The sequence below is a fragment of the Diplotaxodon limnothrissa genome, linkage group LG5 (genome assembly GCF_057381915.1).
Source record: "Diplotaxodon limnothrissa isolate DT_005_m linkage group LG5, D_limnothrissa_male_GT1.1, whole genome shotgun sequence".
In the NCBI taxonomy this organism is placed as follows: Eukaryota; Metazoa; Chordata; class Actinopteri; order Cichliformes; family Cichlidae; genus Diplotaxodon; species Diplotaxodon limnothrissa.
The window spans coordinates 20,644,041-20,672,017 of NC_140600.1; the positions used below are offsets into that span (position 1 = coordinate 20,644,041).

General features: G+C 41.2%; 3 protein-coding genes across 4 annotated transcripts; 2 read left to right on the forward strand and 1 right to left on the reverse strand.

Moving 5' to 3' along the window:
• The first annotated feature begins 470 nt into the window (after positions 1-470).
• On the forward strand, positions 471-11,588 carry usp4 (ubiquitin specific peptidase 4). Its single transcript, XM_085353251.1, has 22 exons — positions 471-632; positions 1,895-2,022; positions 2,187-2,317; positions 2,402-2,528; positions 2,623-2,768; positions 3,134-3,195; positions 3,319-3,453; positions 4,335-4,449; positions 4,563-4,736; positions 4,847-5,005; positions 5,274-5,498; positions 5,685-5,768; positions 5,892-5,986; positions 6,093-6,275; positions 6,454-6,680; positions 6,790-6,987; positions 7,085-7,155; positions 7,235-7,350; positions 7,429-7,578; positions 8,955-9,058; positions 9,412-9,500; positions 9,661-11,588. Exons 1-22 carry the CDS (start codon positions 481-483, stop codon positions 9,781-9,783), a joined length of 2,994 nt encoding a protein of 997 aa, XP_085209377.1. The 5' UTR covers positions 471-480; the 3' UTR covers positions 9,784-11,588.
• A 656-nt stretch (positions 11,589-12,244) lies between these two features.
• gpx1b (glutathione peroxidase 1b) lies at positions 12,245-13,826 on the reverse strand. Its single transcript, XM_085354154.1, has 2 exons — positions 13,535-13,826; positions 12,245-12,915 (listed from the first exon to the last, which is right to left on the reverse strand). The coding sequence occupies exons 1-2, from the start codon at positions 13,748-13,750 to the stop codon at positions 12,565-12,567; spliced, it is 567 nt and encodes a 188-aa protein (XP_085210280.1). The 5' UTR covers positions 13,751-13,826; the 3' UTR covers positions 12,245-12,564.
• Positions 13,827-15,035: 1,209 nt separating this feature from the next.
• On the forward strand, positions 15,036-27,916 carry fancd2 (FA complementation group D2). Of its 2 annotated transcripts, none has more exons than XM_085354155.1 (43): positions 15,036-15,096; positions 15,264-15,398; positions 15,486-15,553; positions 15,645-15,751; positions 15,876-15,936; positions 16,066-16,118; positions 16,227-16,305; positions 16,423-16,547; positions 16,631-16,718; positions 16,799-16,903; positions 16,994-17,094; positions 17,211-17,322; positions 17,445-17,480; positions 18,044-18,190; positions 18,290-18,424; positions 18,511-18,642; positions 18,785-18,924; positions 18,980-19,126; positions 19,234-19,288; positions 19,565-19,684; positions 20,411-20,484; positions 20,582-20,725; positions 20,828-20,928; positions 21,025-21,140; positions 21,287-21,395; positions 21,492-21,590; positions 21,695-21,789; positions 21,871-22,026; positions 22,125-22,241; positions 22,495-22,623; positions 22,707-22,825; positions 22,949-23,059; positions 23,370-23,500; positions 23,591-23,690; positions 24,770-24,892; positions 25,011-25,104; positions 25,205-25,276; positions 25,419-25,457; positions 25,546-25,623; positions 26,011-26,082; positions 26,187-26,333; positions 26,416-26,526; positions 27,830-27,916. In XM_085354155.1, exons 1-43 carry the CDS (start codon positions 15,036-15,038, stop codon positions 27,914-27,916), a joined length of 4,431 nt encoding a protein of 1,476 aa, XP_085210281.1. The 2 variants fall into 2 exon arrangements, with proteins under 2 accessions (XP_085210281.1, XP_085210282.1); XM_085354156.1 differs by having other exon boundaries at positions 18,785-18,889; positions 19,017-19,126; positions 25,546-25,620; positions 26,008-26,082.
• The last annotated feature ends 61 nt before the right edge of the window (positions 27,917-27,977 follow it).

A 27,977-nucleotide genomic window follows, 5' to 3' on the forward strand; every position in this document is an offset into this window, starting at 1 on the left:
TTGCAAATGCTATGTTGTAAACCCCTTGCTATATTAAAAAAAACACTTGGACAAATGTTGACAAAAACTTTTAAATCATAGCGAGGATAATAATTTTGTCCTCGTCAGTAATAATAGCTCATTGTTACACAAAACATTTGCATTCGGTCCCCGTTAAAATTTACAGTCTTCGCTTTATCTAACTGCCTGGAGGATAACGAGCTCTAAAAACCTATCATGTAAGTGAAAGTTATCATCAGGTTAGCGAACACAGAGTTGAAGCACAGAATTGTAAGATCATTTTTATGGGAAACTCGCTGTCAGTCAGTTGGCATTTGAATGTCCCGTAACTTACCGGTTTAGTAGTGTTAGTGACTGAACGCTGGAGTGCAATAGCAGCTCTCCGCGGCTATGCACCACCCGTAGAGGAAGAATGAGGCAAATGAAGCCCGTCCCAGTGCGTGTGTTTCAGCGCGTTCACGTTACCGGCACACAGGCTGCATGATGGCCGAGGGAGGCGGACCCGAGTCGGGTAACGCAGCGGACTCCGACTCGGAGCCGGTAGCTGCACAAATACCGACTCCTTCAACCGAAAGTCAAAAACAGACTATTGGGTCTCTTTTGAAAACGTCTCTGAGAAAGGGTGACGAATGGTAAGCTAGCGGCCACCAATACTTGGGTCTTTAGCTATCATTAGCCGATAAACAGGAAGTGTTAGCATGCTAAGCTAGCAAGCTAATGACAGCAATGCTTGTAAGCTTGAACTCGATAGCTGCTGTGCTAATGATAGTTTGGCAGGCTAGCACGCTTGCTGCTAGTCAGCCCGACATTTGAATTTCTCTATTAGTACTAATGCCTGTATTAACAGATATTATCCTTGACGCACACAAGCAACCCAGCTGCCAAGTGACTCATTTGCACGTTAATTAGTGCCTGTTTTGTGATGAGTTGAGCGGCGTTAGCAGTCGTGGTAGCTAGTGGACTGTCAGAATAGCTAAGGCCCTGGATTCAGATTGTAGTTTCTTTTTCCAGTGAAACAGTCTCGTTGTCAGTTGCGGGATGATGATGAGGAAATGGGCCCGCTGACAGAATTAATGTGAGAAGTAGTTACCTGCTTGTCATGACATACCGGTTAAACCGTGTGACGTTCCCCTTACCGGCAAGCCAACTGTGTTAGCTAACATAGTTTCAGACCATTAACACTGCTCAGGCCTGGGCATACTGCAGCCGGTGTACTAAAGAGGCTTCACCTCAGCCAGTAAACACAACACCACAGACATGTGAGATGGGCAAGCGTGCCCGTTAATCTCATTTGTTAATAGAAGTGGGTGCCAAACGACCAGGTCACGTTCATTCTTGCAGCCACTAGCTGCAAAGCTAACCTGTTTTTCTGGAGTTATTTAAATGACTCGGCCCTTCCATTTATGGTATTGTTAAAATTGAACTACTGTCCTTTGGTATTCATTTCCAGGAGCCTTAAACACTGTCAGGCATAGCTTGGCAAAACTAATCTCGGGATAAGATCATGCAACTGTTTGTTTGACACTTTGAAGCCCGTTAATTTTACAGTGTTGACACGAAAGAGCCATAGTCCAGCTTTTTGAATTAGCATTTGAATGCGTGTTGCAGTGTGGATACAAGTTTATTAACCAAAGGAGATTCTTTAGATGAGATTAAGTCAAACTATCTTGCAGTTACTATAAATGCCAAGGCAGTTTGGTATTGCATAATCTTCTGGGAAAGTGTAGGGCTGTGTGCCCTTTTATACCATACCTTTTAGAATCTCTTGACCCTTTTTTATGCTGGGGGAAGAAATCCATTACGAGATATAAATGTTAAAGCTTTTAAGGGGAAAAGAGGATCTTCCAACGAGTGATATGTTTTTCTTTAACTGTGACTGATCAATTTGTTTTAGGTATCTAATAGACAGTCGGTGGTTCAAACAGTGGAAGAAGTATGTGGGGTTTGACAGCTGGGATATGTACAATGTTGGAGAACGAAGCCTCTATCCAGGACCAATTGATAACTCTGGCCTGTTCTCAGGTAAAATTGTCATTTTAAAAAGAATCCCCTAATGGACTGCTGTTGATTTTGCTTGAACAATATAAGTTCCACACAGAAATAAAAAAACAAAACATTTAGTTCTTTAGCTTATACTTATGTGTGTTGTTTTTTTTGTTTTGTTTTTTCCCTTTTTCTCCTTAAAGACCATGAGACTCAAGCCCTGAAAGAGCACCTTATAGATGAGCTTGATTATGTCCTAGTACCTACTGAGGCATGGAATAAGCTAGTGAGCTGGTACGGCTGCCTTGAGGGCCAGAGACCTATCGTCAGGAAGGTAAGGCTGTTAAAGATATTCTTAATTTTAGCCCTGTACCAGAGTGCGTGGACTGGGCTTCCAAATGTCTCTTTTCTTCTCTAGGTCGTTGAACATGGCATGTTTGTCAAGCACTGTAAAGTGGAGGTCTATTTGCTGGAGCTGAACTTGTGTGAGAATGACAATATGGACAATGTTGTTACACGTCATTTCAGTAAAGCTGATACTATAGGTGAGCATCCACATGTGTAATTTATACGTTGGTGTTTGCTGAATAAAACTATTTGACTCTTCATGCTTATTTATCAAACTTTTCTCATTTTTAGACACTATAGAGAAGGAGATGAGAACACTGTTCAATATCCCATCAGAGGAAGAGACCAGGCTCTGGAACAAATACATGAGCAATACGTACGAGCAGCTGAACAAGCCAGACAGCACCGTACAGGATGCTGGTCTTTTCCAGGGACAGGTAGTGCTATTCAAATAAGACTGAGATTATTGTTTGACTACAGCTCAATAATAAACTTGTGTGTTATATTCACAATCAAGGTTAGAGAAGATGAAGGCATTAATTCAATTCTTTTTTTTTTATAACAGCGGCCACTGAATTCCAGATCAGTCATAGCAGCTTTCAAGTTAGAAGAAAAATACAATGTATTAGAATAAAGAAACATTAGTTAGTCACAAAAGTGCAGGTCATAAACCTAACTATGGCTAATGTAGTTTTGGTGGCATATGGCATATGTGTAGCATTAAACTCAAGCCTGAGATGTGTAAAGTCATGCATGAAATTCAGGTGTGCCAACCTAGCTTTCATGTCGAATATTTTCCCAGGTGCTTGTGATTGAGCGCAAAAATGAGGATGGTACGTGGCCCAGACAAGCTTCACATCCCAAGTAAGCTTTTTTTTTTTTTTTTTTACTTCTTCTTCTTCTTCTCCTCTCCAGTCACGCAGGCATGTTTGTTTACATATTTAAGAATGTGCTTTTCTGAAACACGATTTCATTCTTTCTTACTAGATCAAGTACAACCCCATCCAGGAATTTCACTACCTCTCCAAAACTCTCCTCAAACGCATCCCCAACAGTAACCAATGGAGACAGCAACTGCAGCCCTGGATACACGCTGAACAACAGCACCTCATCCAGCAACAGGCAAGGCACCTTTTCTGATCTACTTTTTCTCCCCTCTCTTTTGTTGTTTATTGAAACTTTACCTCTCATGGATAAATACTGGCAAAGCTTGTAAGGCATAGGAGTGATATTTCTTTTCACTGTTTACACACAGCTTGTCACTTAATTTTAAAAAGAGGGGAAAAACAACTTTCCAATATCCAATCTAAGTTTTCAACAAGTGGAGTTTTCAAAGATATTTCAAGGAAATGTGACGACATCTTCCAACTTGTTAAAATTCTTACAAATCATTATATCACATTGTGTTCCCACAGACCACTCTGTAGTTTGTAAGACAAACAAAAATTCTTGACAGGCTGCAAAACTAGGAGTGTGATGTTTTACTTTGTCTGTAATGCCATTAGTCTTTATCTTATCCTTTTAACATCTCAGTTTTTTAATTAAATTTGTATTTATTTGTTTTAGCTCCTTGATGTCACCCAGAATAAAGCACCAAATATATTCACACCAAATTTCAGTAGTTTGCAACTGCATATGTTGTGTCGGTATAATCAGCTGCATGCATTTGCTCTTTATGTAGTCTGCTGCTTTAATGAAATTTGCAGAAATATGTAGACAGTAAATGAGAAAATATTAGTTTTTGTTACATTGAGAGAGTGATTAAAGATCTAAAGATGCCCGTTGTCTATTGTCTGACCATATTTAAGTTTAAAAAAAAATGTAGATTGCATGCATGCTTTAGTGTACTAGTATGCTGAATAATAAAGAGCACGTAGTTTATAGGCTTATTTGTAGGACAACTGGGATTTTATATGCACCTAGCTTACTTGATTACCATGTGTTAACAGCTGTATCCTGAATACAATACTACAGACAAACTATCACATCCTTTCTGCCAACAGATATGGGGGCTACAATTCATACAGCTCCTACAATTACAGGGAGTCACAATCGCAGCCTGGCTTATGTGGGCTCAGTAATTTGGGAAATACGTGCTTCATGAACTCTGCCCTTCAGGTAAAAAAAACAACAAGCATTTGCAGCTTCCGCTTAGTGGAAGTGAGCTTTAATATTTCTGTGCACATAATCCTTTTTCGTGTCTTTTCTTTTTTTGGTTCCTGTTCCCTCAGTGCCTGAGCAATGCATCTCCACTCACAGAGTACTTCCTCACTGACCAGTATGAGGCAGAGATAAACAGAGAGAATCCTCTGGGAATGAGGGGGGAGATAGCTGAGGCCTATGCAGATCTAGTAAAACAAATGTGGCTCAGCCGCAGCAGTTATGTGGCCCCACGTACCTTCAAAGTAAGTTGTGTCAAATAGCTTGAACTGAAGTCGGTGTATACCGACTGAATACATTCAGGCAAACTCATCGAGGCCTATGAAGGTAATAATAATCATCCTTTGATTGTCAGACCCAGGTCGGACGCTTTGCCCCCCAGTTTTCAGGCTATCAGCAGCAGGACTCTCAGGAGCTGTTGGCCTTCCTTCTTGACGGGCTCCATGAAGATCTGAATAGGGTCAAGAAGAAGCCTTACTTGGCCCTAAGGGATGCAGAGGGCCGTCCAGATGAGGTATAGTACAGATGTAGATATCGTGTTGTTTTGTCTCTAAAGAGTAAAAGTCTGTCTGATTCTCTCATGGTGGTGCCGAAATATCAACCTTTACAGAACCTTTAAATTTGAAACAGAATGACTGCCAGTCTGCTTTATACTGACAGCTAGACATGAAATAGTTTTTCTGTATAGTAACAAGAAAGCAATATCATCGTTGAATTGATGGTTTTAAAATGCCATCTAATGGAGGTCTTCTTCCTTTTCTCCACTGCTTGGTGAACTACAGATCGTTGCCAAGGAAGCCTGGACAAACCACCGTTTGCGCAATGACTCTATTATAGTTGATATTTTCCATGGCCTCTTCAAATCCACCTTGGTATGCCCAGAGTGCTCCAAGGTATCTGTTACCTTTGACCCATTTTGCTACCTCACATTGCCTCTGCCCTTGAAGAAGGACCGTACCATGGAAGTTTTCCTGGTGCGATCAGACCCTCAGTCAAGACCCACACAGGTGAGTTGGCATTAACCTTCACTCGCTGCTCCAGACCTAAATCCACAGTCAAACTGATAAGTATCTACGATTTGGAGATTTAAAAAAAAATTTGATAGTTGATATGTCTAAGATATATTTCTATATCTCTTTAAAATAGCAGCATAGTCACTGAGAACATCATATGTTGTTTTCTTTGTCTTGCAGTATCGGGTGGTGGTCCCTAAACTGGGTACTATAACAGACCTGTGCAGCGCCTTGTCCAAACTCTGTGGAATCTCTCCAGAAAATGTTAGAATCTTATTCTTTTACATCACGAGTTTTGTCTAATTTATGATGCTCACATGTTTGTTTTTCTTACTCTTGGGAAACAGTTTATAGTTTGTTCTAAATTTGCCTCCTTTATCTTTGTAGATGGTGGTGGCAGATGTTTACAATCACAGATTCCATAAACTTTATAGACGGGATGATGGTCTCAACCAAATCATGGAAAAGGATGACATCTTTGTGTAAGTTTGTGTTATTGACCTGGTGATGATCTGAGAACTCACTCACTGTGGTTGTACAATGTGAGTGTAAGACGTGTTTCCTTTTTTGTGTCAACGCTCTCTGCAGGTATGAGGTACAGGAGGAGAACAGTGAAAGGATGAGCCTGCCTGTTTATTTCAGGGAGCGCCACTCAAAGCATGCTGGAAGCTCCACAAGCACCATGCTGTTTGGCCAGCCTTTACTTATCACCGTGCCCAGACATAACCTCATAGCAGACGTTCTTTATGATAAGATCCTAGAGAGGATTGGGTAAGAACCTACTGTATTGGTAAAAAGAAATTCAGCTATATTATGGTGTAGTAGCAGTGTGCCTACAGTACATCTGGCATGAAGAAGTTTAATGGAAAGGGAGCAGAACATGCACACCCTGAATTCTTTCCAGAATTGGTTAACCATGTTAACTCGTATTCCTTGTTGTGTGTTGCAGACGCTATGTAAAACGCTCCCAGAGCCCTTCTACTGAAAGCAGGGCGTCAGCCTCAGCCACCATATCCAGCTGCAGTCAGGCCCCTGAATGTTCTACATCTTCTAGTCTCAATGCCAGCCTGGGTGGCTGTGGCAGTCCCTTATCAGATGGGGCCTCCTGCAGCGCCAGCTCCAGCAATGGCAGCAACCACTCAGGGACCTGCAATGAAACGAATGGGTTGTATGATGGTACGAAGCTGACATCAACTACTCATATCCAGCTGAGGAGTCGTCATCAAGGAGCACTCAAAAAGCATTGCAACAAGAATAATTAGATGTGGTTTATGTCACTGTTTAGGTGAAGAGGAGGCCATGGACCACCAAGTGAGTCCAGAGCCAGAAAATGGCCAATCTGAAGAGGAGGAGGAGGCCTCTGACTTACAAAATGGGTCCAAAGGAGACACGACCAAGCTCTTTACATTCAGCATAGTCAACTCTTACGGAACGGCCAACATTAGCCCGCTGCCTTGTGATGGAAATGTCCTCAAACTTAATCGTCAGTGTACATCTTTAAACTTCAATTGCATGGAAAGTTTCCTTTTTTCAGGCCACTTTACGATAACACAGCTTCTTCCACGTTCTCTCCTCTGCAGCACATTCCACAGTGGCCATCGACTGGGACACAGAGTCGAAGAAACTCTACTATGATGAACCAGAAGCAGAGGTCAGTTGATATTCGTCACACAGTTCTGTGACACAGCGCTCATACACTTTGTTTATATTTGTGTAAATATTGTGCTTAGGCTTATGAGAAGCATGAGAGCATGCTGCAGCCCCAAAAAAAGAAAACCACTGTGGCTCTAAGGGAATGCATCGAGCTCTTTACAACAATGGAAACACTGGGAGAGCATGACCCATGGTGAGGACCCTTCAGCATAACTTACTCTTAAATGTTTACACACATTATATTTTATCTCAACTGAATATGTTCTTGTAGGTATTGTCCAACATGCAAGAAACACCAACAGGCCACAAAGAAGTTTGACTTATGGTCACTTCCTCGGATTCTGGTGGTTCATCTAAAGCGTTTCTCATACAACCGATGCTGGAGGGACAAGCTGGACACAGTGGTGGACTTTCCCATCAGGTATGTACTGTCGTGGCAGAATCCTCAGTTGGTCTTTTCACCATTTGGGACTTTGATATTTTACTCAGTTTTCCCTCTTTCCTTTTATTGGCTGTGTCCAGTAGCATTAGCAAATACAGATGCAAAAAAATCCTCCTGCCTTTTATATACTCAGTCACATGCTTTTTACAAATTAACTTTTTAATATTGTACCTTTTGGTAGGAGAAATAAAAAAAACTAAAATTCTCTTTGTCAGCATACTGTTGTCAAGATCAGTATCACACATTTTTGACTTCAGTACTTACAAATAGAACTTCTTGAAAAACTAAATAAGGACATGATTCTCAGTTTATTTTTAGTGTGATTTGTTTATAGATAAGAGAGCAATGGGCTAAACAATGATTTAGTTTTCCACATAGCAGCTACCCATGTAGTGAAGGTAGAAAATAATACTTCTTTACAGAACCTTCTTTGTAAAGATGGTTCCTTCCTTAGTCATGTCAGCTAAATTTCAATTTGCATTGTCAATCAAGATGACAACTCTTAACATCATTAAACCATGACTGATGTTACAGCGTTGATTGAGAGGCCTCTTGTAATATAAATGGAAAAACTGTGTGTTTTAAAAAGATTTGTCTTAAGTTAAAGTTAAAGGAAGTGTATGAAAAATGATTACAACCATTAATGCAGTTTCATGTAAAATAGTGAAAATTTAAAAATAAGGAACTGGAAAACACTGTAGTATTGGTATAGCTTTGACTCTAGAGGGAGCTGTAGTTTGAAATTCACAGAATAACCAACCAGAGCTCTGAATGAGGAAACACTTATTCAACTTACAAGAAGTGGATTATTATCTTATAAACTGGCATGACCCCAAATAGAACATTTAGACCTACTTTCTGCTCTTATCTTTTACGGTTGTGTGGATTTTTGTAATTTGTTTGCCCAGGTTGTTCATTAATCGAGGGCTTTGCAGTTTTGTTTTTTCCTCCACATGGCAACTTTGGGCTAGACACCCAAGGTTGCTCCAGAAACCTGCTGCTGTGGGTGTGTGACTGAGGAACAATGGAGTTTGTTACATGACTAAGATGTTAGGTGACAAATGCATAAGATTTCCCAACGCTGGTTAATTTGTTAACTTTTTCCCCACTCCCTCATTAGAGAGACACAAATGTTCTATTGTGTTATAAAAGGGAAGTTGCCTCACAGTTAAGCTAACAGCTACATTTCAATCTTAGAACACCGTTGAGGAACTTGATCCAACGGAAACCACAGAGCAGATTGTGTTGCTGAAATCCTTATTTTAAAACAAAAGTCTGACTCACACTTAGTAAGGATGGCTTAAACAGTGCAGTACATGTAGGGTTTCACCATCTGATGGTATTTTCTCTGCCAGGGATCTCAACATGTCTGAGTTTGTGTGTGACCCTAAGGCCGGCCCCTACGTCTACGACCTTATTGCTGTGTCAAACCACTATGGAGGAATGGGAGGGGGTCACTGTAAGTCAGCATTTAATTTATACAATGAAATTTCCCCTATGTAGTCTTTGATGCCAACTGCTGGTCGCAGTTTTTTTTAGCCTTTAAACATGAACACAGTATATGACAGTATGTGTCAGCAGATGGGGTGCTCAGAAAGTCACTCTGTCTCCAAGGACGCTGCATTTGGTTAAAATGTAATAAGGCGTAGAGCCTCGTACATCATTGTTTTCATTGTGCACTCACACTCAGTTTATTTTTCTTTGATATGCCATCTTTTGTCATAGTGAAGCAGTGTAATCAGACTTTTATGTCTTCCTGAACAAAATTCCTGAAAAGTCATGCGTTAACCTTACACCGTCTCTGTGTAACAGACACGGGTTATGGCAAGAATAAAGTGGATGGAAAGTGGTATTACTTTGATGACAGCAGCGTCTCATCTGCCACAGAGGATCAGATAGTGGTGAGTTTTCAGTGTTGTGTACTGGTGATCACTGGGTGTTTGTTTTCTTTAGTCTTTCAAGTGAAAGAATGATGAGTACTGACACTTGCTGGTGTGTTGACTTTGGTGTCAAGTATTCCTCTTCTAGTAATGTAATCTTACCCGTGTTGTGCCATTACAGACTAAAGCCGCCTACGTGCTGTTCTATCAGCGCATAGACGAAGAAAGCCCCTCTAAACCTCAACCTTCGGCGTCATTGGGAGGAGCCCCGGAGCCAGCCGATGACCACATGGACACAAATTAGGAAGCCCAGATGAAAAGGGACACACACTGAAGTGCATATGGCAAATAGAGACACTCGGACGCACACACAAAGCTACTTTAGTGGCAGAGGATTCCACAGACATAAAATTATTAATCCTACCTTCCCTGTATTTTGATTTGTCTCATATGTTGTCAGCTACAGCCATCAGCCTTGACATAAGAGTGAACTGTGAGACTTTCCTCCCTGCAGCGGGTGGTCTGCTGATTTCTTAAAGTAGTTTGCTAGTCTGGATTGAAGAGGAATATAAGTGAATATAGAAACTTAAGGTTAGAAGTGCCCTCAAATATATAGATAAACAAATGTTTCTGTTGCCCACAAGACCAGTCAGAAATATTTAAAACAAAAAGCCAAATGCATTTGTTTCAACCAAAGCGATCCAAGGTATTTATGATAAAATGAACAAACTGATGTGTTTCCAGGATGCTGGCTTTGTGCCTAGATTTATCTCACATATTCTTGCTGTGCTAAGGTAAATTTTAGCAGTGTGATGTGCACACATGACAGTACATGGCACCTTCTTTGTTGAAAGAATCCTGTTACCTTATGCCACCTGTTTAAAGTGAAACTATTTCTGAGGGGATCCTTCGGCTTCAGACTACCGGTAGCAGTGGATCTGTGCCGCATCTAGACCACAGAGAGGGTGTCTCATTTCAAGGTCCCTAACATCTAGATCTTGACATGAGTTGTGGCAGAAGCTGTTTTGGGGGGTTTGTTTTTTTTTTTGTTTTGGCCTTGCTCTAGTTCAGCCATGAGTTGTTTTTTTTGTTTTGTTTTTTTTTCTCCCCCGAATATGTTTTGATGCACAGCACGGGCTCTGCTCTCGGGGCCCTAAACTCATGAGAGGAGTCTTACCCTGCTCACAATTTGTATTTTCTTTTTTTTCTTTTTTGTAATCATAATGAAAAAAGCGGCCTTTCAATTCCTGCAACCTGTTTAAAAAGGAGGCACTTTGAATTCTCCGTGAAAATCTACCTGCTTCTGGTGTATCTAGAAATCATGGAAGTGTATGGTTAGGCCTTTAGCATTAAAGGGTTTGGTCTGTCATATGCGTCCACATAATTTTAATGTGTCTTTTAAGCTGCCTGACCGGACCCTTAGTTCACTTGCGATAGCTTGTCCTAATTAGTCTTGTACAATAATGCAGCTCTGTATTGAAATGGCTATGATATTTGATATCTTCTAAGCACACTGAGTGAAGCGAAATAAACTAGAATAAAAGTGGTGCTTTATTCATGAAACTTGAACTTTGCTCCTTATCACAAGGAAAAATGTGTTAGATGTCAGATGGGGGTGGAGGAAAGCACTGAATGCAGGCACTTTGAGCCAGTTTTCCTTCCAGTGATACTAATACAGCAGTTGGCTCTTAAGTAAAGTTGAAAGTGATTCTTTTATTTTATATTATTGAAGGCCAGACATACACAACAATCCCCTGGAGCACATTTGTAAGTGGTGACTGGATGTTTTGAATGTGATCAAGTAAAAACTAGAATACATTTACTTGTGACAGTTAACACTTAATATAATGTAATCCCACAAGGCTTGTTCTGGGGCATAAATCTGCACCTGGTTTTATAATGGCACGCTAACATACAGGGCCTTTGGGTGTCCTCCCTGCTGGTTGGTCCTGGCATCATCATGTTGTTCAAACTACCTAAACAATCATTCATGCCTAAAACTAGAAAAGCTTTATATCTGTAATCTAGATATGTAACTGAAAACACAGTTCAGCAGCAGAAAATCTTGTCTTATCCACCCAAAATTATGTCAGCAGTTCAAACTCGATCTGTACATAATCAACACTATTTTAAATAGGTGTAAAAATGATTGTTCTCATATTTATCTTGTTGCCGATATCTGCAGTTTTGTTTTTAACTGAAAAATATTTGAATTCAAATTACAATAAAGACTGGAAGCCTCAACAAGCTCACTTGTTTGGACATGCACTGCAATATAACACAGATTGCCTCTGGTTTCAGGTGATGCGATACTTAAATGTACTTTGATACAAAGCGTAATAAAGCTCAAGTCCTCAATGAGGTGCTTTGTTTAGAATAATTGCATGCAATATAACCCTCACGCTGAAGCTGTAAGTACTGCTGTCTGTGTTAAGATAATTACCTCTGGTTGCAGGTGATGCAACCTAAATTGCCTGCCAGTAATGCTGACTGTTTGCAAAAGGAACTCTGATGTACAATTACATGTAAGCACAGGAAACACACCTGTAATCAGGTGTACTGTAGCTATATACAAAGCCAACACTTGCCTGTGGATGAATAATCTACCACTCATAACCTTTCCCCAGCCCTCCTTTACAGAAAATGTCTGAGTATTTTTTAGATATGCTAATAAGATTAAGCTGACAAAATAGTCCCTCAAATATGACCTTTAAACAAGAAAATATATATAAATATATATAATTAGGAGCCAGAGAAATGTTTGCAAAAAATATATTTATTGATCCCCTTTAAACTTGACACCACAGCTGTGCTTTACATGCACCCAGCGCAGCTTTGAAGAGATAAAACAGTCCTGCCTTTTACATTTCATCAGATATCCTCCTCACAGTTTGGTTTCAGAGGATTTCTTCATTTAGTAAAAAAAAAGAAAGCAGGAGACAGCTACTGCGTACAGGAGAGCACAGGTGGTGAGTTTAGGTGGCATCTATTGAAGCTGTAAGCGCAGTGGTGTTTCTCTCGTTATGAAGGCTACACACACACATAGTGCTAAGCTGCAGGCTGCTTCAGCATTTAGGACGAGGTTTTAATTCGTCTGGCTGAGGAGCTTCTTGATGTCTCCCTCGATGTCGATGGTGAGGAACCTCCGGCTGTAACGCTTGAACGGCACACCGTCCGGCCCGATGAGGAACTTCTCGAAGTTCCAGGACACGTCGTTCCTGCACACCGGGCTCCAGATGATCAGCTTGGGGTCGGTCATCAGAGACGTTGCGTCGTCGCTGGGTGTTGGAAGCTTGTCCTTCAGGAACGCAAACAGGAGGTGGGCGTCCTTCCCGTTCACGTCCATCTTCTCAAAGAGCTGAAACTTGGGCTCGAAGCCATTTCCAGGACGGACATACTTCAGCGACAGGAGGATCTCTTCATTCTTGCAGTTCTCCTGCACACAGTTACACTCTTGGCTCATTCTTATCGGGAAGAACCAGAAAATACAAACGTCCCTGTTCCCTACAGCAAGTATTCAATATTATTTGAATCCCACCAATAACTATGTATCAATAAGTAACTAGTAACAATAACCTGTGTAGTCCTTCAGCGCCTTATAAAATATTAACCATTTTAAAGTATATTTCATATTGCGTAAAAACTCTTTGTTGTAAGACGAAAATCTCTCACACAGCCACAACTTCCTCCTTGCTAAAAGTCACCAATGCTTTGCGCATTCAGCTAATATAATAACAGCACTAATAACCTATGGATTTAGACGTGTCTGTTGTACTTACAAGCTGACTAATATTATACTAAAGCCCGATCTAAAACTTGCCAGTAAACTTGGGAACTATACAAGATTAAACCTTTAAATAAGGGGTGGAAATAACTTCCTCTAATTTGATTAAATACAAATAAGTCAGCCATTTCCGGGAAAATAGGATAAATTAACGGTGAAAGCAGGAAATTTAGAGTAACGATACTTACAGAATGATTATTTCTAGACTGACGGGATAGAAAGGCCTTAGCCATGTGCTTCAAAGCGCAGATAGACGGGATAAATTTCTCACCTGATGGCCGAACTGGTTGCAGGGTACTCCCAAGATCACAAGCCCCTTGCTGGCGTACCGCTCGTGGAGCTCGTTCATCTGGGTGTAATCCCTGACGGTCGTACCTCAGAGAGAAGCGACATTCTCAATGAGGACGACTTTGCCCTTTAGGGACGAGAAATTAAACGTCTCCCCGGTCAACAGTTTGGCCGTGAGGTCGTAAAAACTTGTAGCCATTGTTTTCTTTTCTTTTCTTCCTCCTTTCTTCAGGTAGAGCAGATGCCTTCTTCACTACCAACACAGTGCGCTCTTCTGTTTCTTTGGACCAGCTTTATATGGTCAAAGAGCTTGTATTGCCTGCCAAGATAGTTCACTCCCTGAAATTAGTGGGCTGGTATACCACGCAGGGCGATAACCTGCTCCAAACACCCCTGAGAACCTGTGAATTGATATGTGTACATGTGAATTGATATGCACATGTACACTGTCTGTATTGATTGCACATTTGTGTCCTGCCTCTTTTCCACTGCCCCAATTTGGCTGCAGGTGCAAAGCCAGGCCTACCTTGGTGCTTCTTCAGAACTAGCCCACATTTTCTAAATTTTCTGTGGAAACAAAATCAGCTATTTGAGCTGCATCTGCATGTCATCAGTTGAGAGCAAAAAAGTAAAAAATAAAGAAAGTATACAATAAGTACAGTTAAAGCTGAATATACATGCAAATACTTTGTAGGCGGACTGTCAAAATACACACTAATGTATTGTCATGAAAATATTGTGGGGTTCCATACAGGCTCATGTATAAATATGATTATTTATTTTTAATAAAAATTTACTTATAAAAACGATATTTATTAATATATTTTTATGTAAATAAGTAATGTATTAACTTAATAAATTTAAATATTAGCGGGACAATGTTGTCGGCAAACTAAGAGAGACGAAGAAGAAAGCAAGGGGCACTGCAATAGCTTGATCCAGTGTACTCTTTGATGGAGTTGCTCGTCCCGTAAAGCCGGTTCAGTTATTATGTATCCAGTCCCAAACGCTTAAGTATGATCACCTCATACACACCGGCTGAGTGTTTGAAAATGAAAATATTGCACATTACTGACGGACTGCAGTAAAATACAGCACACAGATCAGTAAACAGAGTGACCTATAACGGTGCAGTTATGGCTGAGCTTTTCTAGCAGCCAATAGGATGCGCGAGTGTGACGACACTGATGACGCGGAGCTGTTTGGCGCGGAAGTTTGTTTTGTAACTTCGGTGTCTGGTCGTCCGTGGCTTCGTCTGCTCAGTAAAAGTATGTCTACCATTTTTCATAAAAACATTTCTGTCAACCTTACCAGAACATTTCATATCGACATGATGTTAAAGCACGTTTGTGTTAAAGTTATTGAAATGTGTCGTTTATTATAGCGACAGTGGTTACCGTCCCCTCTTTTTTTTTAACTCCCCTGTGTGTGTCTGGTAGCCTAATATAGCTATTAACAGCCTTCTGTCCTTCATATTTCATCAGATGATGCGCAAAAAGCGACGCTCCTCCGTGGATAAAGGAGAGGGAGCTCCTGCAGCACCTAGTAAGTTTAAAACGTGTATGTGTATAAGGCATGTTTCTCCATGTATTCCCAAAAAATTCATCAGTCTTGGGAGCTAAGTAGCACCTATGTTGACACAGTTTCCCGCGAGAGAAGCTGTATAGCTGTTTTCTGTGATATTGTTTTTTAAGGTTTATATCTGCTTTCAGAAGTGAAGAAGAGTCGCAGCGCTGGTCGCCAGTCTAAGGAAGCTGCCCCAGAGGAGACCAGTCAGTGTGTGTTTGTTGACTTTGTCAGAGTGGCCGGTGTCACATTGAGACAGGGCGGCATGCCTAACGAGATAGGTAAACGCACTCAATTCAGTTTTGAAACAAAGCAGGGCTGTAAATGAAATGAGATGCTCACCTACATCTGGTCTTATCCCTCTCCAGGTGTTGACCAAGTAGTGTTTCAGAGACGAATACAGCAGCAAATTCAGAAGAGCCCCAGGTATCCTGGTGTGAGTATAAACCGTACAACAACCCTACAGTAAACACAAAAATACAACAAAAAACACGTTTTGCCCTAAGTTCCTACTTTTCATCTCTTAGATCATTCAAGAATTCATCACAGCACTGGAGTCATATATGGAGAACACTGACAGGTTTAGGAACTGCCTTCTTCCATGCATCCCACAGTCGTCTAATCGAGACTCCAGGTAAACATCCCATAAACAACCAATGAATTATAAGGCTACTTTTGACAGCTCCATAAATTATGGAGGACACAGCTAGAAGTTGGACTAAGCTAATAAAACTGATATGTTTTCATGTGTGCTGCAGTTCTGTCAGTTCATTCCAGGAAAGCCTGCTGCGGATGTTGTTGGGGATTGAAATGTTACAGGTGAGATTTTCTGTGATCACCTCTAAATGAAAACTGCATTTTCACAAGCACAGTCAAAATGAAAAGCAGTATGTATTAGTACAAATACACTACCACAAATCCCCAATCACCTGTCCTTTTTTTTAATAGACTTCCATCATTAACACCTTGCTTGAGAAGCTCCCTGAGTATATGTTAGATAGGTCAGTATTTCCTGACATTTTGATGTACTACACAATTTTTTGGTTTAAAATTTGGAATACTTTTAATATGTCTTTAAAAAAAATCTAACTGTCTTCTCTACTCCATAGTACCAGCAATGGAGGAGTTAGTATCCCACGCATTATTATTAACCAACTCAAATGGCTAGACAGAGTTGTGGACACTAAGGTAATCATTTGTTTGATGACAGGTTTTGTTGCTTTTGTAATTGAAGGTGTGTCTGGCCTGTTGAGTTTGTCCTATAATCACATGTTTCTTCTTTTGTGCTTATTTATCTTCCTGCAGGATTTGGCGTCGAAGCTCATGGAGTTGGTGTCAGTAGCTCCGGCGGAGGTTCAGTGTGACATCATCACCAGTTTGCCAGAGATACTGGAAGACTCCCAGCACAATGATATAGCCAGGGAGCTCAAGTATGTACACTAAATCTCTAACACACATGTGCTGTGGTCAATCTGTGTTTTAAGGTTGCTGCTAATACCCCTCCTCTCTGCAGCTCTTTACTCCAGGAGAAGACTCAGTTGACCGTTCCCATCCTGGATGCCCTTTCTAGTCTTAACCTCGCATCTTCATTGCTGACAGAGGTAGTGTGGACATGCACATATAAACACACATGTGCACTGGTAGAAATGCGTTCTTACTTGTCGCTTCTCTGGCTTTTCAGGTCCGTGGAGCTGTTATGGCCACGCTGGCTGCTGTGCAGCTAGAGGACCTCCCCGTAGTGGTCAAGTTCATCCTGCACTCTGTGTCGGCCTCTGATGCATACGAGGTCAGAGTGGTCAAGCAATACAAAAAAATCCCCATACACACCATAATTTTACTAAATGAATGGATATGAGAAGTGGTTCCTTGTTTTTAGGTTGTCTGTAATCTTCGAAAAAAGCTGGAGCTTGAGCAATGCGTCCTTCCGCCTGTGCTGCAAGTCTCTCAGAGTCGTATGAATAGCAAAGCACCAGGCGGGTAAGATAACAATTAATTTATAGCCCAGTATCAAAACATGTGACACACCTGAAGTTTTGAAGTAATAAATGTGGTTTGTTGGTGATGTGATCCAGTTTTTGATGTTTTTGATGCAGGTCTGCCTCCGCGGCAGCAGCTGGCAGCAGCCAGGACAGCATCTCGTTGATACTGGACTGCATCAAGTCTGCAGTGCGATTCCAGAAAACCATTTCTGAGGCTTGGATCAAGGTATGAAATGAACTAATGTTCTTATGGCCCCTCACTTAACTGACTGAGTCAATTGCTTGTGTCAGTGACTTAAATGTACTTTCCCCCCTCTCTCTCTCTTTCTCTCTGTTTTTTTTTAATAGGCCATAGAGTCTGTGGATGAGGTGGAGGGGCATAAGGTAAGTTCAGCATATTCCCAAAGAATGCTAACTGACGGCTTGGTCCCATTCTTAGGTCTATACACTGGTTCTCAAACAGAAGGGGGCCATGGGTCACCAGGTGAAAAATTCATGGCTGTATACATAAGAAGAAGTTGAATTAATGTAATTTATGCAGTTAAGCTGCTGATTTTGTATTTAGTGACAGATTTAAAACATTCTGGGGTGACGAGTGTGATTTTAGCTTCTGTATCATCAGAGTTTGAGAACCACGGGCATCCAAAAGTCTCCACTATTAGAAAGCTATTGGATAGTTACTTTTAACATTTCAAGCACATTTCTTCATAACATCTGGATAATTTTACAGAAATTAATTTCTCTTGCTTATCATAGTGACTTGTTTGAGTCCACCACCATGTGTACATGCACCTACTAGACCATGTTGTTACTCATCTTTACTGATGTCAACTGTCACAGTTGGATTATGGGAAACATTTTGAAGGAGGACATTTAGGAAGCCTGTTTATACACCACATTAAGGTTTTTAGGCATCTCTTTGTAATATTTCTGCTTTGCCATGTTAGGTCATGGATCTCCTGGTGCTGCTCATTCTTCACTCCACCAATGCCAACCAGAGCCGACGGGGGGCAGAAAGAGTGCTGAAGGTCAAAGTGAGAAACGGACTGATCCAAGAGGCTCTGTTACAGAGAACCTTCAGGGACTACGCTCAGGTGGGTCAGCCTGTAGAAATAGAAGCTTAAATATAAGAACAGTGCAGTTTTTTTTAAATTTTTAATACTTCATTGTATTTATTATTGTTCTTCTTTTAGGTCATGCGAGGGTACTTCCCCTCCACCCTTGCTTTAGCTCAGAGTTTGGTACGCTCACCCGACCCCTGCGTGGTGCCTTTCGGAGGAAACATGTACCTACATGCCTTCACTGCGTTTGACTCTTACTGCCATCAGGTGAGTTTGAGAATAATTTGAATCATGCGTAAATGTTTCTAAATACAGATTCTTCTGAGTAATTCAACCCCGTGGTATTTTAATAGGAGGTGGTGGGCTCTCTCGTGACCCACGTGTGCAGTGGTGTGGGTGGAGAGGTGGACGTGGCTCTGGAGCTGCTCTGTGGTCTGGTTAACGAGAAACCCTCGGAAATGGCCATGTATGCTGTTTTTGTCAAGGTGACGAGGCGATCGAAACATTGTAGCTGCAAATCAAATATACAAAGCAAGCAGCATGCGGATGATGGCTTTTCTTACCCAGCAGCGGTGTTTTTAAAATGTTTTTGGTTCTGATTGTAACCAGTCATGATATTTGACATAGGGAATCTTGGACTACATGGACAACCTCACTCCGCAGCAGATTCGAAGACTTTTCCACCTTCTGAGCAAACTGGCCTTTGGACAGAAGCAAGGATCTCACATTCAGGTGCAAAATCACGCATTCGGGGGATCCAGATATTGGACAGCCCAGCCTTGGACACTTTTTCTGCTTTTTTTTATTTTTTACTGTCCCTCATCTACTGACCTGTGTTCTTCTGTTTTATTCCAAACAGGATGATATGCACATAGTGATCCGCAAACAGCTCTCCAGCACTGTGCCCAAGTACAAGCGCATTGGCATCATTGGTGCTGTGATGATTGTAGGCAGCATGGGGGCTTTCAGGTAAAAACTTGTTTGGCAAACATTAGATAAGCATCTTGTTTACTCTGTGATTTAATTTTTCGGTGTCATCAGCAGACTCTGTCCCTAACCTCTTTTGTCTGTTCCAGGTCCAAAGCGAAGGAATCGCAGAGCAGGTCGCTGTCCCAGGAGACAATCAGACAGGTACGTATTAGCCATTAAAACAAGTGGTGCTAATGATTTTTTTTATTGATTACTCTTTAAAATCTCATTATTCTTTTATCTTTGCCACATCTTTGCCTGTTTTATTTAAGATAACAGTGTTTGATCAGCTAGTATTTAAATATATGGTGTATCTACATTGTAAAAACTTCAGAACCTTTCAAACTTTGGACCCTTTCATTTTGGTTGAACCAGTATTTTTTTTTTCCTTTGAAGTCTGTCACAGATCTCCAGTTATGTTTGTTTTTCCCGCTGCAGGTGACGGCTCTGTTGGAGCTGGTGAAGTCGAGCAGTGAAAGCTCACCTGAGGCTGCAGCTCTTTATTATGATGAACTGGCCAACCTGATTTTGAGCTCTACTCTGGACCCACAGGTCCAGGTATGTTTTAGAAACTCACAAAAACGTCTCTCTTATTCTGCAATATGTAGAATATCTCGCTCTTGCTGCTTAAGAGGCTTTCTCAAATGCAGTTTGTCATGTTGTACTGAAGGCAAACTGGAGGCTACATTTACTGTCTCATCATGAGGTCCAAAGTAGCATTATGTGAAGCTATAGGTGTTAGCTGGTCAACATTCTAGCGTTAGTGCAGCGGTCCCCAACCTTTTTTGCGCCACGGACCGGTTTATGCCCGACAATATTTTCATGGACCGGCCTTTAAGGTGTCGCGGATAAATACAACAAAATAAAACTAGTACCGGTACCGAAAAAAAGAAAATTTATTCATAACACACGTGAAAAGACCAAGGAAAACCGAGTAAACGATAAAAACGATAACAAAATAACGCTGAAAACCGATTAAAAACCCTGAAAACTATACATTTCACACCTGAGCCTCAACTCTCGTGGCCCGGTACCAAACGACTCACGGACCGGTACCGGTCCGAGGCCCGGGGGTTGGGGACCGCTGCGTTAGTGGATATGATTACAAAGATGTCTTTGCTCAGACATAACTTTTAATTATTTTCTTTCTTTGTGGTAGTTTCTATTTCTTTTTAAAACTGTTTTTATACATTAATAACTGTACGCATTAAACTTTAAAGTAAAAACTGATTGTACTGTACTTTGTAAGATGAAACCTTCCTGTTATTTTCTTTATTCTTCTAGGACATGATTGGAAAAAGTGTCCTTCAAGACTTTGAGGATGACTTTGTAGTGGACCTGGGCCCGGAAATATCAGGGTCAGTGATGATGACGTAGTAACTGTTTTCAGCATACTGAGTTATATTTTTATATAATTGGTATCACTGAGCCGCCCTGTTTTTTGTCTTTTTTCAGGTCCTTTCCCTTTCCGGCCCGTGCAATGTACAAATTGTATGAAGATGAGGAGCAGGGAGGCATTGCTATCAACCTGATGCCTCTACTGGCCAAAGACATCCAAAACAAAGGAGATTTGCAAAATCAAGTCAATAAGGCACATAAGTGAGTCGTCCCCATGATAAGAGAATGCTAAATCAATAATCTGTTTTGCTCATTGTATTTACTGTATTTGATATTTCCTGTTTGTTGTATTTGTGGGAGCAGGCGAGTGTCTTCTCTGTGTTTGTCCCCATTTTTCCGTCTCCTGAGGTTGTGTGTGGAGAAGCGGCATCAGGGAGACTTGGAGGAAATTGACGGCCTTCTGGGTGAGGAAGAAGGAGTGACGAATACTTTTTGGAAACCGGTGTGGTACTGTGGCTATAAAGCAGTTTATGCTTATGTGTTTATGTGCTTCATTACAGGGTGCCCTCTGATCCTAACAGACATGGACGTAGTAGAGAAAGTTGAGAGCTTGTCAAAAGCTGAGAGGGAGTTCCTCTGTACTTTGCTCTTTCACACCATCAATTGGTTCAGAGAGGTAACTGCATGTTAATGTCAGTTTACTTATTTGGAAAAGACAAGATGTGTGACTGAAGCCCCAGCCACACAGCAACACTTTTCCCCTAGTGGCTGGTCTCTAGGCCTGCGTGACTGTCGCCTAAAGCTGTGTGTGTTTTTCCACAGGTGGTAAATGCATTCTGTACACAAAAAGACACAGATATGAAGATGAGAGTACTGACTCGCCTGCAGAACATCACTTATTTTCAGACACTGTTGGAGAGAGCTCTGGCAGGTGTGTTTTTGATCCAACAATAAAAGGACTTAGAACCCCTCTTTTCTGCCCTGCAGTGTCAGTTTTACTAACAATTTACTTTATTTTGACTTTCAGGAACACCTGGCTATGTGCCACCTATTGCTAATTTTGATGGAGACAGTACAGATGGGATTGTACCTAATTCCACTGTTCCTGTGAATAAGATAAAGAAAGGTGAGTCCACCTGTAACAGGATATTTTAGCCTACTTTGTTTATATGCTTCTGTTATGTGTATGTTAGTTATACATAATAACATTGACCTCGTTATGCTATTTAGATGGCACAGGAAAGAAAAGGAAGGCCTCTGGTAAGAATTCTTCAGAAAGCAGCTCACAGGCTGAAGAGGCGACAGAAGCAGATGAAACTCAGCAGGTAAACATCTCACAAAGTCGACCCTCTCATGTGTTTGTTTAAAGCAAAACAAACTAAAACATGAACTTGCTTGTGATCAAGGAGCAGCCAGAAAAGGAGAAGGTAAAGGAGATCCGGCCAGGTGTCAGCCTGGCGTCCTACAGACCGTTTTTTAGGGAGCTCGACATGGAGGTGCTTAGCGTTCTGCAGTGTGGGCTGCTGTCACGCTCGCTGCTGGACTCTGAGCTCCACACAAAGGTAAATAAGCGTTTTTGGAAACGTGTGCTGCTTAAATGTATTTTACAACTATACCGTATGCACCATTTGAATCAAGCTAATGTTTTTGCATTGCTAAGGTGCGAGAGGAGGTTCTGCTGGGCCCTGCTGAGCTCGTCTTCCTCCTGGAGGATATGCTTCGCAAATTAGAGTTTAGTCTAACAGCTGCCCCGGCCAAAAGAGCTCCATTCCTCAAGGTGTGGAAAAAAGCATAGCAACAGTAGTAACGAGCATTATGGAGCAATGTTAGAGAAAACAAATACTCTGTCACAATAAACACTGCTCATTTTAGGTTAACATTTCATATATTGTAGCAGGAATTCTAGTCACAGATGGAGCAATTTATTTAGACCAAATTAATTTAAGCCTGTTTGTCCTCGAAACTCAATAGTTTCATACAGTATAAATTTAATAATTTAACTGTAATTATTGAACTATGTTCCTGTGTAGGGAAGAACTGATAAGAGTGTGGGCTTCTCCCACCTCCAGCAAAGGAGCTCTAAGGATATTGCCTCTTGTTGTGTCCAACTTATGCCTGCTCTCTGCTCACACCTGGAGAACTGCCACAACCACTTCCAGGTATCGAATCATTAAATGTCTTGACTTCAGATGGGAAATCACGTTTTTAAGAAATTCTCACACATGCTTTCGCTCTTTCACAGATTATGCTATCTGAAAACAACGGCGTTGTTGATGGACCTGCAACAGATGTGGAGGAATACCAGTTAATGTCTTCAGCCTATCAGCTGCTCCTGCAGGTCCTGAACACTACCTTCAGCTGGTAAGGAGAAACAGCAGCACTGATGTTTACCTCAGAAGACATCTAGAGCAGTGTGCCTTGAGAAGTGTTTGCCTCAGTCTGACTGGTGTTGGGTTTTATGTGATATATATGTGCATCTCTCAGGTCTGGGTTTAGTCAACCAGCACAGAAGAGCTTACTGAAGAAGGCTCTGGGATTTTTTGCTGGACGACTCAAAGAGGGAGGTGCTGAGCTGACTCTGGAGCAGCTTGTGAAGTGAGTGGTTAAGTTTTAAGACTCTGCTAGAGGACACTTCTCTAAATAGTTTGATTTGTTTTTTTCATCTCTCACTAAGAAGTCTTATTTCTGCGGTAGATTGTTACATGCACATGCTTACATGTTACACGCTTACATGTAAAAAAAAGAAAAAAGATTTGATATCCAGGGACCAAGCTATTGTTGACAGAATGCTCCCCACGAAACTCTTTCTCTCTCTTCTTCTTCCTCTGTTTTTATTTTAGACATTTCTGATATTTGTGTTTCATAACATAATAAATGCATTTGTTTTCTCTGTTTTGTTTTTTAGACACAGTTTTGAATATCTGCTCAACTTCCGCAGCACAGTGCCAAATCTCAGCATAGCTCTGTGTCTCTCTCAGCTTCTCTCCACTGTGTCAGAGAAAGGAGGAAATCCTGCCGCTTACAGAGAGCAGACTGGTTGGGCTAATACGATGCCTCATTTTAATTCACTTGAATTATTTTCAAAGAGTGTGTGAGGACCTGATTTATTTATTTTTCTTGGTTTAGCGTCCCTTGCACGGCGTTTCTTGAACCAGGACTGGGTGACGGCCAGTGGCGAGAAGGAGCGAGGCACCAAATTCAATGAAGCACTTCACACTCTCCTGAGGTACGTCTGCATTTTTTGTGGCCCTCTAGTGCAAATGTAAACTCAAATGAAAGCAGCTAAAAGTCTTGAGTATACACTGACTGGTCACTTTATTAGGTACACCGTGCTAGTACTGGGTTAGACGTCATTCAAGCACAGATTCACCAAGGTTGCTGGAAACATTCCTCAGAGATTTTGGTCTATATTGACACAATATATCACACAGCTCCTGCAGATTTGTTGGCTACAATCTCCTGTTCCATCACATCCCAGAGATGCACTTTTGGATGGGATCTGGTGATTGTGGAAGCCAGGTCATGTTAAAGAAACCACTTTGACTGGTCATTTACTTCATGTCTTCCCCCTGATCTTTCTTCCAGCTTTCTTGTTTTCTCTCCACTGTAAAACCCCAAAAATATATTTTAAGAAAAGAAACCACATTCATGTTGTTCCAGCTTTGATTGCTTACAGTATGGGAAGGGCTCGGATAGACTGTGGTGTTTAAAGATGCTCATTTGGTACTAAGGGACCCCCCAAAAATGTCTCCCACTCCATAACAACACAACCATAACCCTGAAACATTGACGCAAAACAGGATGGATCCATGCGTTCATGTTGTTTACACCAGATTCTGACTCTGCTATCCAAATGTTGCAGTAAAAATCTTGAAACATCAGATGAGGGAACATTCTTCCAATCTTCTGTTTCCTAATTTTGCTGATCCTGTGCAAATTGCTGATCTGCCTCATACCTTGATTGTAACAAGTGGTTATTTGATTTATTGTTGACTTCCTTCAAACTCATAGAGAGCTTGCTGTTCTCTGTTGACTGGTGACATCTAGAAAGTTGTTTCGACCATGTCTGCAAGCCTAAACGCGTTTAGTTGCCATGCTTTGGGCTGATTGGATATTTGCACTAACCAGCAGTTGAGCCGGTGTACCTAACAAAGCAGCCGGTGAGTGCATATAAATATATCACCAGTAGGCGATAAAAAATTAAGTACATCACACATCAGTGTCAAATTTAGTCTAAGGTAATTCAGAAATCAGAATCACGATCTTTTTATCTTGCAATATCTTTTTCTTCGGCTGCCTCTGTAGCATCTATCTGGAACATGTTGATGATATTCTAAAGGCAGTGGAGGAAATAGCTGCTCAAGGAATCCCAGAGCTCATCAATGCATCAAAAGATGAGAGCTCTGCTTCCTGGCCCACTCTCAGCAGGTAGGTCTCTACCATGAGCTCTTGATTCTCAGTCATACTGGAGTCAACTCTGGTGATTGTACTGTTGGTTAAGCTGTTAGATTAAGATCTGAGTCTTTGGTTTTCTCTCTTTCATCAGGCAGACATTCCTGGTGTTCTACAAAGTCTTGATGGCAGAGCTTGAGAAAGCTGTTCGCAAGATTCCTGCTAGCAAAATGAGTGACAACACTGAGGTCAGCCACTAGGTGTCACACTGTCCAGCATGTTCTCCTTTATGTAAATCACAGTAGTCAGACCCATAAACTCAGAAAGTCATGTATGCCTTTCTTCTAGGCTCAGAGTGAGAAACTGCTGACATGGAATCTGGCTGTCAGGGACTTTCACATCCTGGTCAACCTGGTTAAGGTATAACATATAAACTGACTGACTGCTGACCTTTAGCTAAGTATATGGTCACGGTACTGTTGGAAAAGTGATTAGAATGAATGATATTTAAAAAGGGAGTTAATATCCATTCCATGTCACGTGTGTGTTTTTGTCCTTGCAGGTTTTTGATTCTCGGCCCGTTCTCAACGTGTGCTTAAAGGTGAGTGGGTTCTGCATGCTGACTATGATCTCACCTTCACTAACTGTTCAACGTTTTCCTTAACTGGTTTGAATCTTGTATTTGATAGTATGGCCGCCTTTTCCTGGAGTCTTTCCTGAAGTTGGGAATGCCGCTATTGGACTACAGTTTCAAAAGGCACAAGGTAGTTATGAAGCCACTTCACAGCTGTCGGTGTACTTCCATGTCAGATCTCCCACCCCCGTCACATGCACACTACACAGTGTCATGTTTACTAAAACTCTCAATGGTTCTGTAGGAGAGTATACCCTAACCATGATTTTATATACTGGCAAAATAATAAAAACACCATCAGCGTAGTAATCTAATTAACTTTACCCCACCGTCAGCTTGAGGATTGCATACAATGAACCTGAGCGGCTCTGCTGGCTAGCTATATGATAAGACCATTTTAAGCCAAGGATCTTTCCCTATGTTATTTTCTGCAAAGAAAAGTTTATATATCAGCACATATTGGAAAATATTTGTCCATGAACCTGTAATAGACATGGCGATGCTTGTATCTTTCAAGGAGGACGTCCAGAGTTTGCTGAAGACCTTCCAGCTCAGCACTCGGCAGCTTCATCACATGTGTGGACATTCTAAGGTAATTTGATTATTTCTGTTAAATTCAAGAAAGAACCGAGTCTGTGTAGTGTTCACCTTTATCCTTGGGATTTCTTTAACTGATTATAATACATTGGTGCTCAGATGCATCAGGATACCAGCTTGACCAACCACGTGCCAGCCTTGAAGAAGAGCCTCGAGCTGTTTGTATACAGAGTGAAGGCCATGCTGACGCTCAACAACTGTCAGGAGGCCTTTTGGATGGGTAATCTGAAGAATCGCAACCTGAAGGTAAAATATTATTTAACATTATTGTTTTAATTCCTAATACATTTTAAATCATTAACTTAAAAGAATATGATTTACCCTGCAGGGGGAAGAGATTCTTTCTCAGAGGTCACAAGAAGAAGATGATGATGATGAGGAGGAGGAGGAGCAGCAGCCAGAGCGTTCACCACCTCCACAGGAGCAGTCAGAAGATGAGGTAATTGTAATTTCTTGTAAAAGATAAAACATGAATTGGGCCGACACTCCAAAGGCTTTTTGCAGTTTAGACGTTTGTTGCCTATACACTCACACCCTTTGTTAGGTACACCAGTTTCACGGGCTCAGTTAAATTGAACAATGGAAGATTGGAAAAACATTGCTGATGAGTCTTGATTTCAAATGCAACATTTAGATGGTAGGGTCTTTCTTTGGTGTCGACAAAATGAAAAGTATGGATCCATTTTGCCTTATATTAGCAGTTCAGGCTGCTCGTGGTGTTTTAAGCATCTTAGTACCAACTGAACGTTGTTTAAAAATCACAGCCTGCTTGACTATTACTGCTGACCATCATCATAAAGAGATGGACATGGTCAACAGCAATACTCGAGCAGGATAATGTGCCAAATCACAAAACTGATTTCCTGAACCATAATAATGAAGTCACTGCACCCAAATAGTCTCCACAGACACCAAATCTCAGTTCAATAGAGCACCTTTAAAAGAGAAATAGATTTTTGTATCATGGATGTGCAGCCAACAAATCTGCAGCAGCTGTGTGATGCTGTCATGCCAATATGGACCACAATCTCTGAGAAATGTGCAGCACCTTGAGTTCAATGTATTAGTAAGGTGTACCTAATAAAGTGGGCAGTGGTGTATATATATTACAATTTGTTGTTTGTTTTTGAATAGTTATTAAACAAAAAAAAAAGTTTTTGGCATCTGAAAACTGGTTAAAATAAAATACAAAATAAGCCCCTCCCCCCTCCAATGCACTATACTTACTTTTAGAAGTATTAACTGGTCGGTTCAACAGCTTCAACAGACAGTTGAAGCTGTAGAGCAGTGGGGCCGATAAGATAACTGTCATTCTCTAGCAGGCTAAAAATTAGTGGCTGAGACAGTCAAAGGAGCTTGCAAAGAAAAGCGTCTGGACTTCTTTAAGTTGCTTGAAGACGTTTCACCTCTCATCCGAGAAGCTTCTTCAGTTCTAAGGTCAAATGGTGGTCAAATGGTTAGAACTGAAGAAGCTTCTCGGATGAGAGGTGAAACGTCTTCAAGCAACTTAAAGAAGTCCAGACGCTTTTCTTTGCAAGCTCCTTTGACTACGATGACCTGGATGACTGAGAACCTTCACAGACAGTGGCTGAGACAGTTAACAGGGAAGCGGTGTACTGTATAACTATGTAACTCTTTCTTACATATAGTCACTGTATTTATTCTCTACCATTAATGCTGTTTCATGCATGCGTGTTCACAAATAGTCATGTTTACCATGTGTGTGCTGTTATTGTGTGCAGGCCCAGGAGAGTGACTCTGAGGGAATTAAAAAGGTTAACAGGGTGGAGAATGTGGACCAGGAGGATACTTCAGATGACTCTGAGTAATACGTCTTTACTGACATAATAATAAATGTTTGAATCTTCCTATTTTCATTTTGTTTCTATT

Bases quoted from the DNA above. Each gene is read 5' to 3' on its own strand.
- fancd2 (XM_085354155.1), top strand. From the start codon at position 15,036: ATGATGCGCAAAAAGCGACGCTCCTCCGTGGATAAAGGAGAGGGAGCT. The intron at 16,306-16,422 runs GTAATCATTTGT...ATCTTCCTGCAG, and splicing joins ACAGAGTTGTGGACACTAAG to GATTTGGCGTCGAAGCTCAT. The intron at 23,691-24,769 runs GTACGTCTGCAT...CTGCCTCTGTAG, and splicing joins GCACTTCACACTCTCCTGAG to CATCTATCTGGAACATGTTG.
- usp4 (XM_085353251.1), top strand. From the start codon at position 481: ATGATGGCCGAGGGAGGCGGACCCGAGTCGGGTAACGCAGCGGACTCC. The intron at 6,988-7,084 runs GTCAGTGTACAT...TCTCCTCTGCAG, and splicing joins AAATGTCCTCAAACTTAATC to CACATTCCACAGTGGCCATC. The intron at 9,501-9,660 runs GTGAGTTTTCAG...GTGCCATTACAG, and splicing joins CCACAGAGGATCAGATAGTG to ACTAAAGCCGCCTACGTGCT.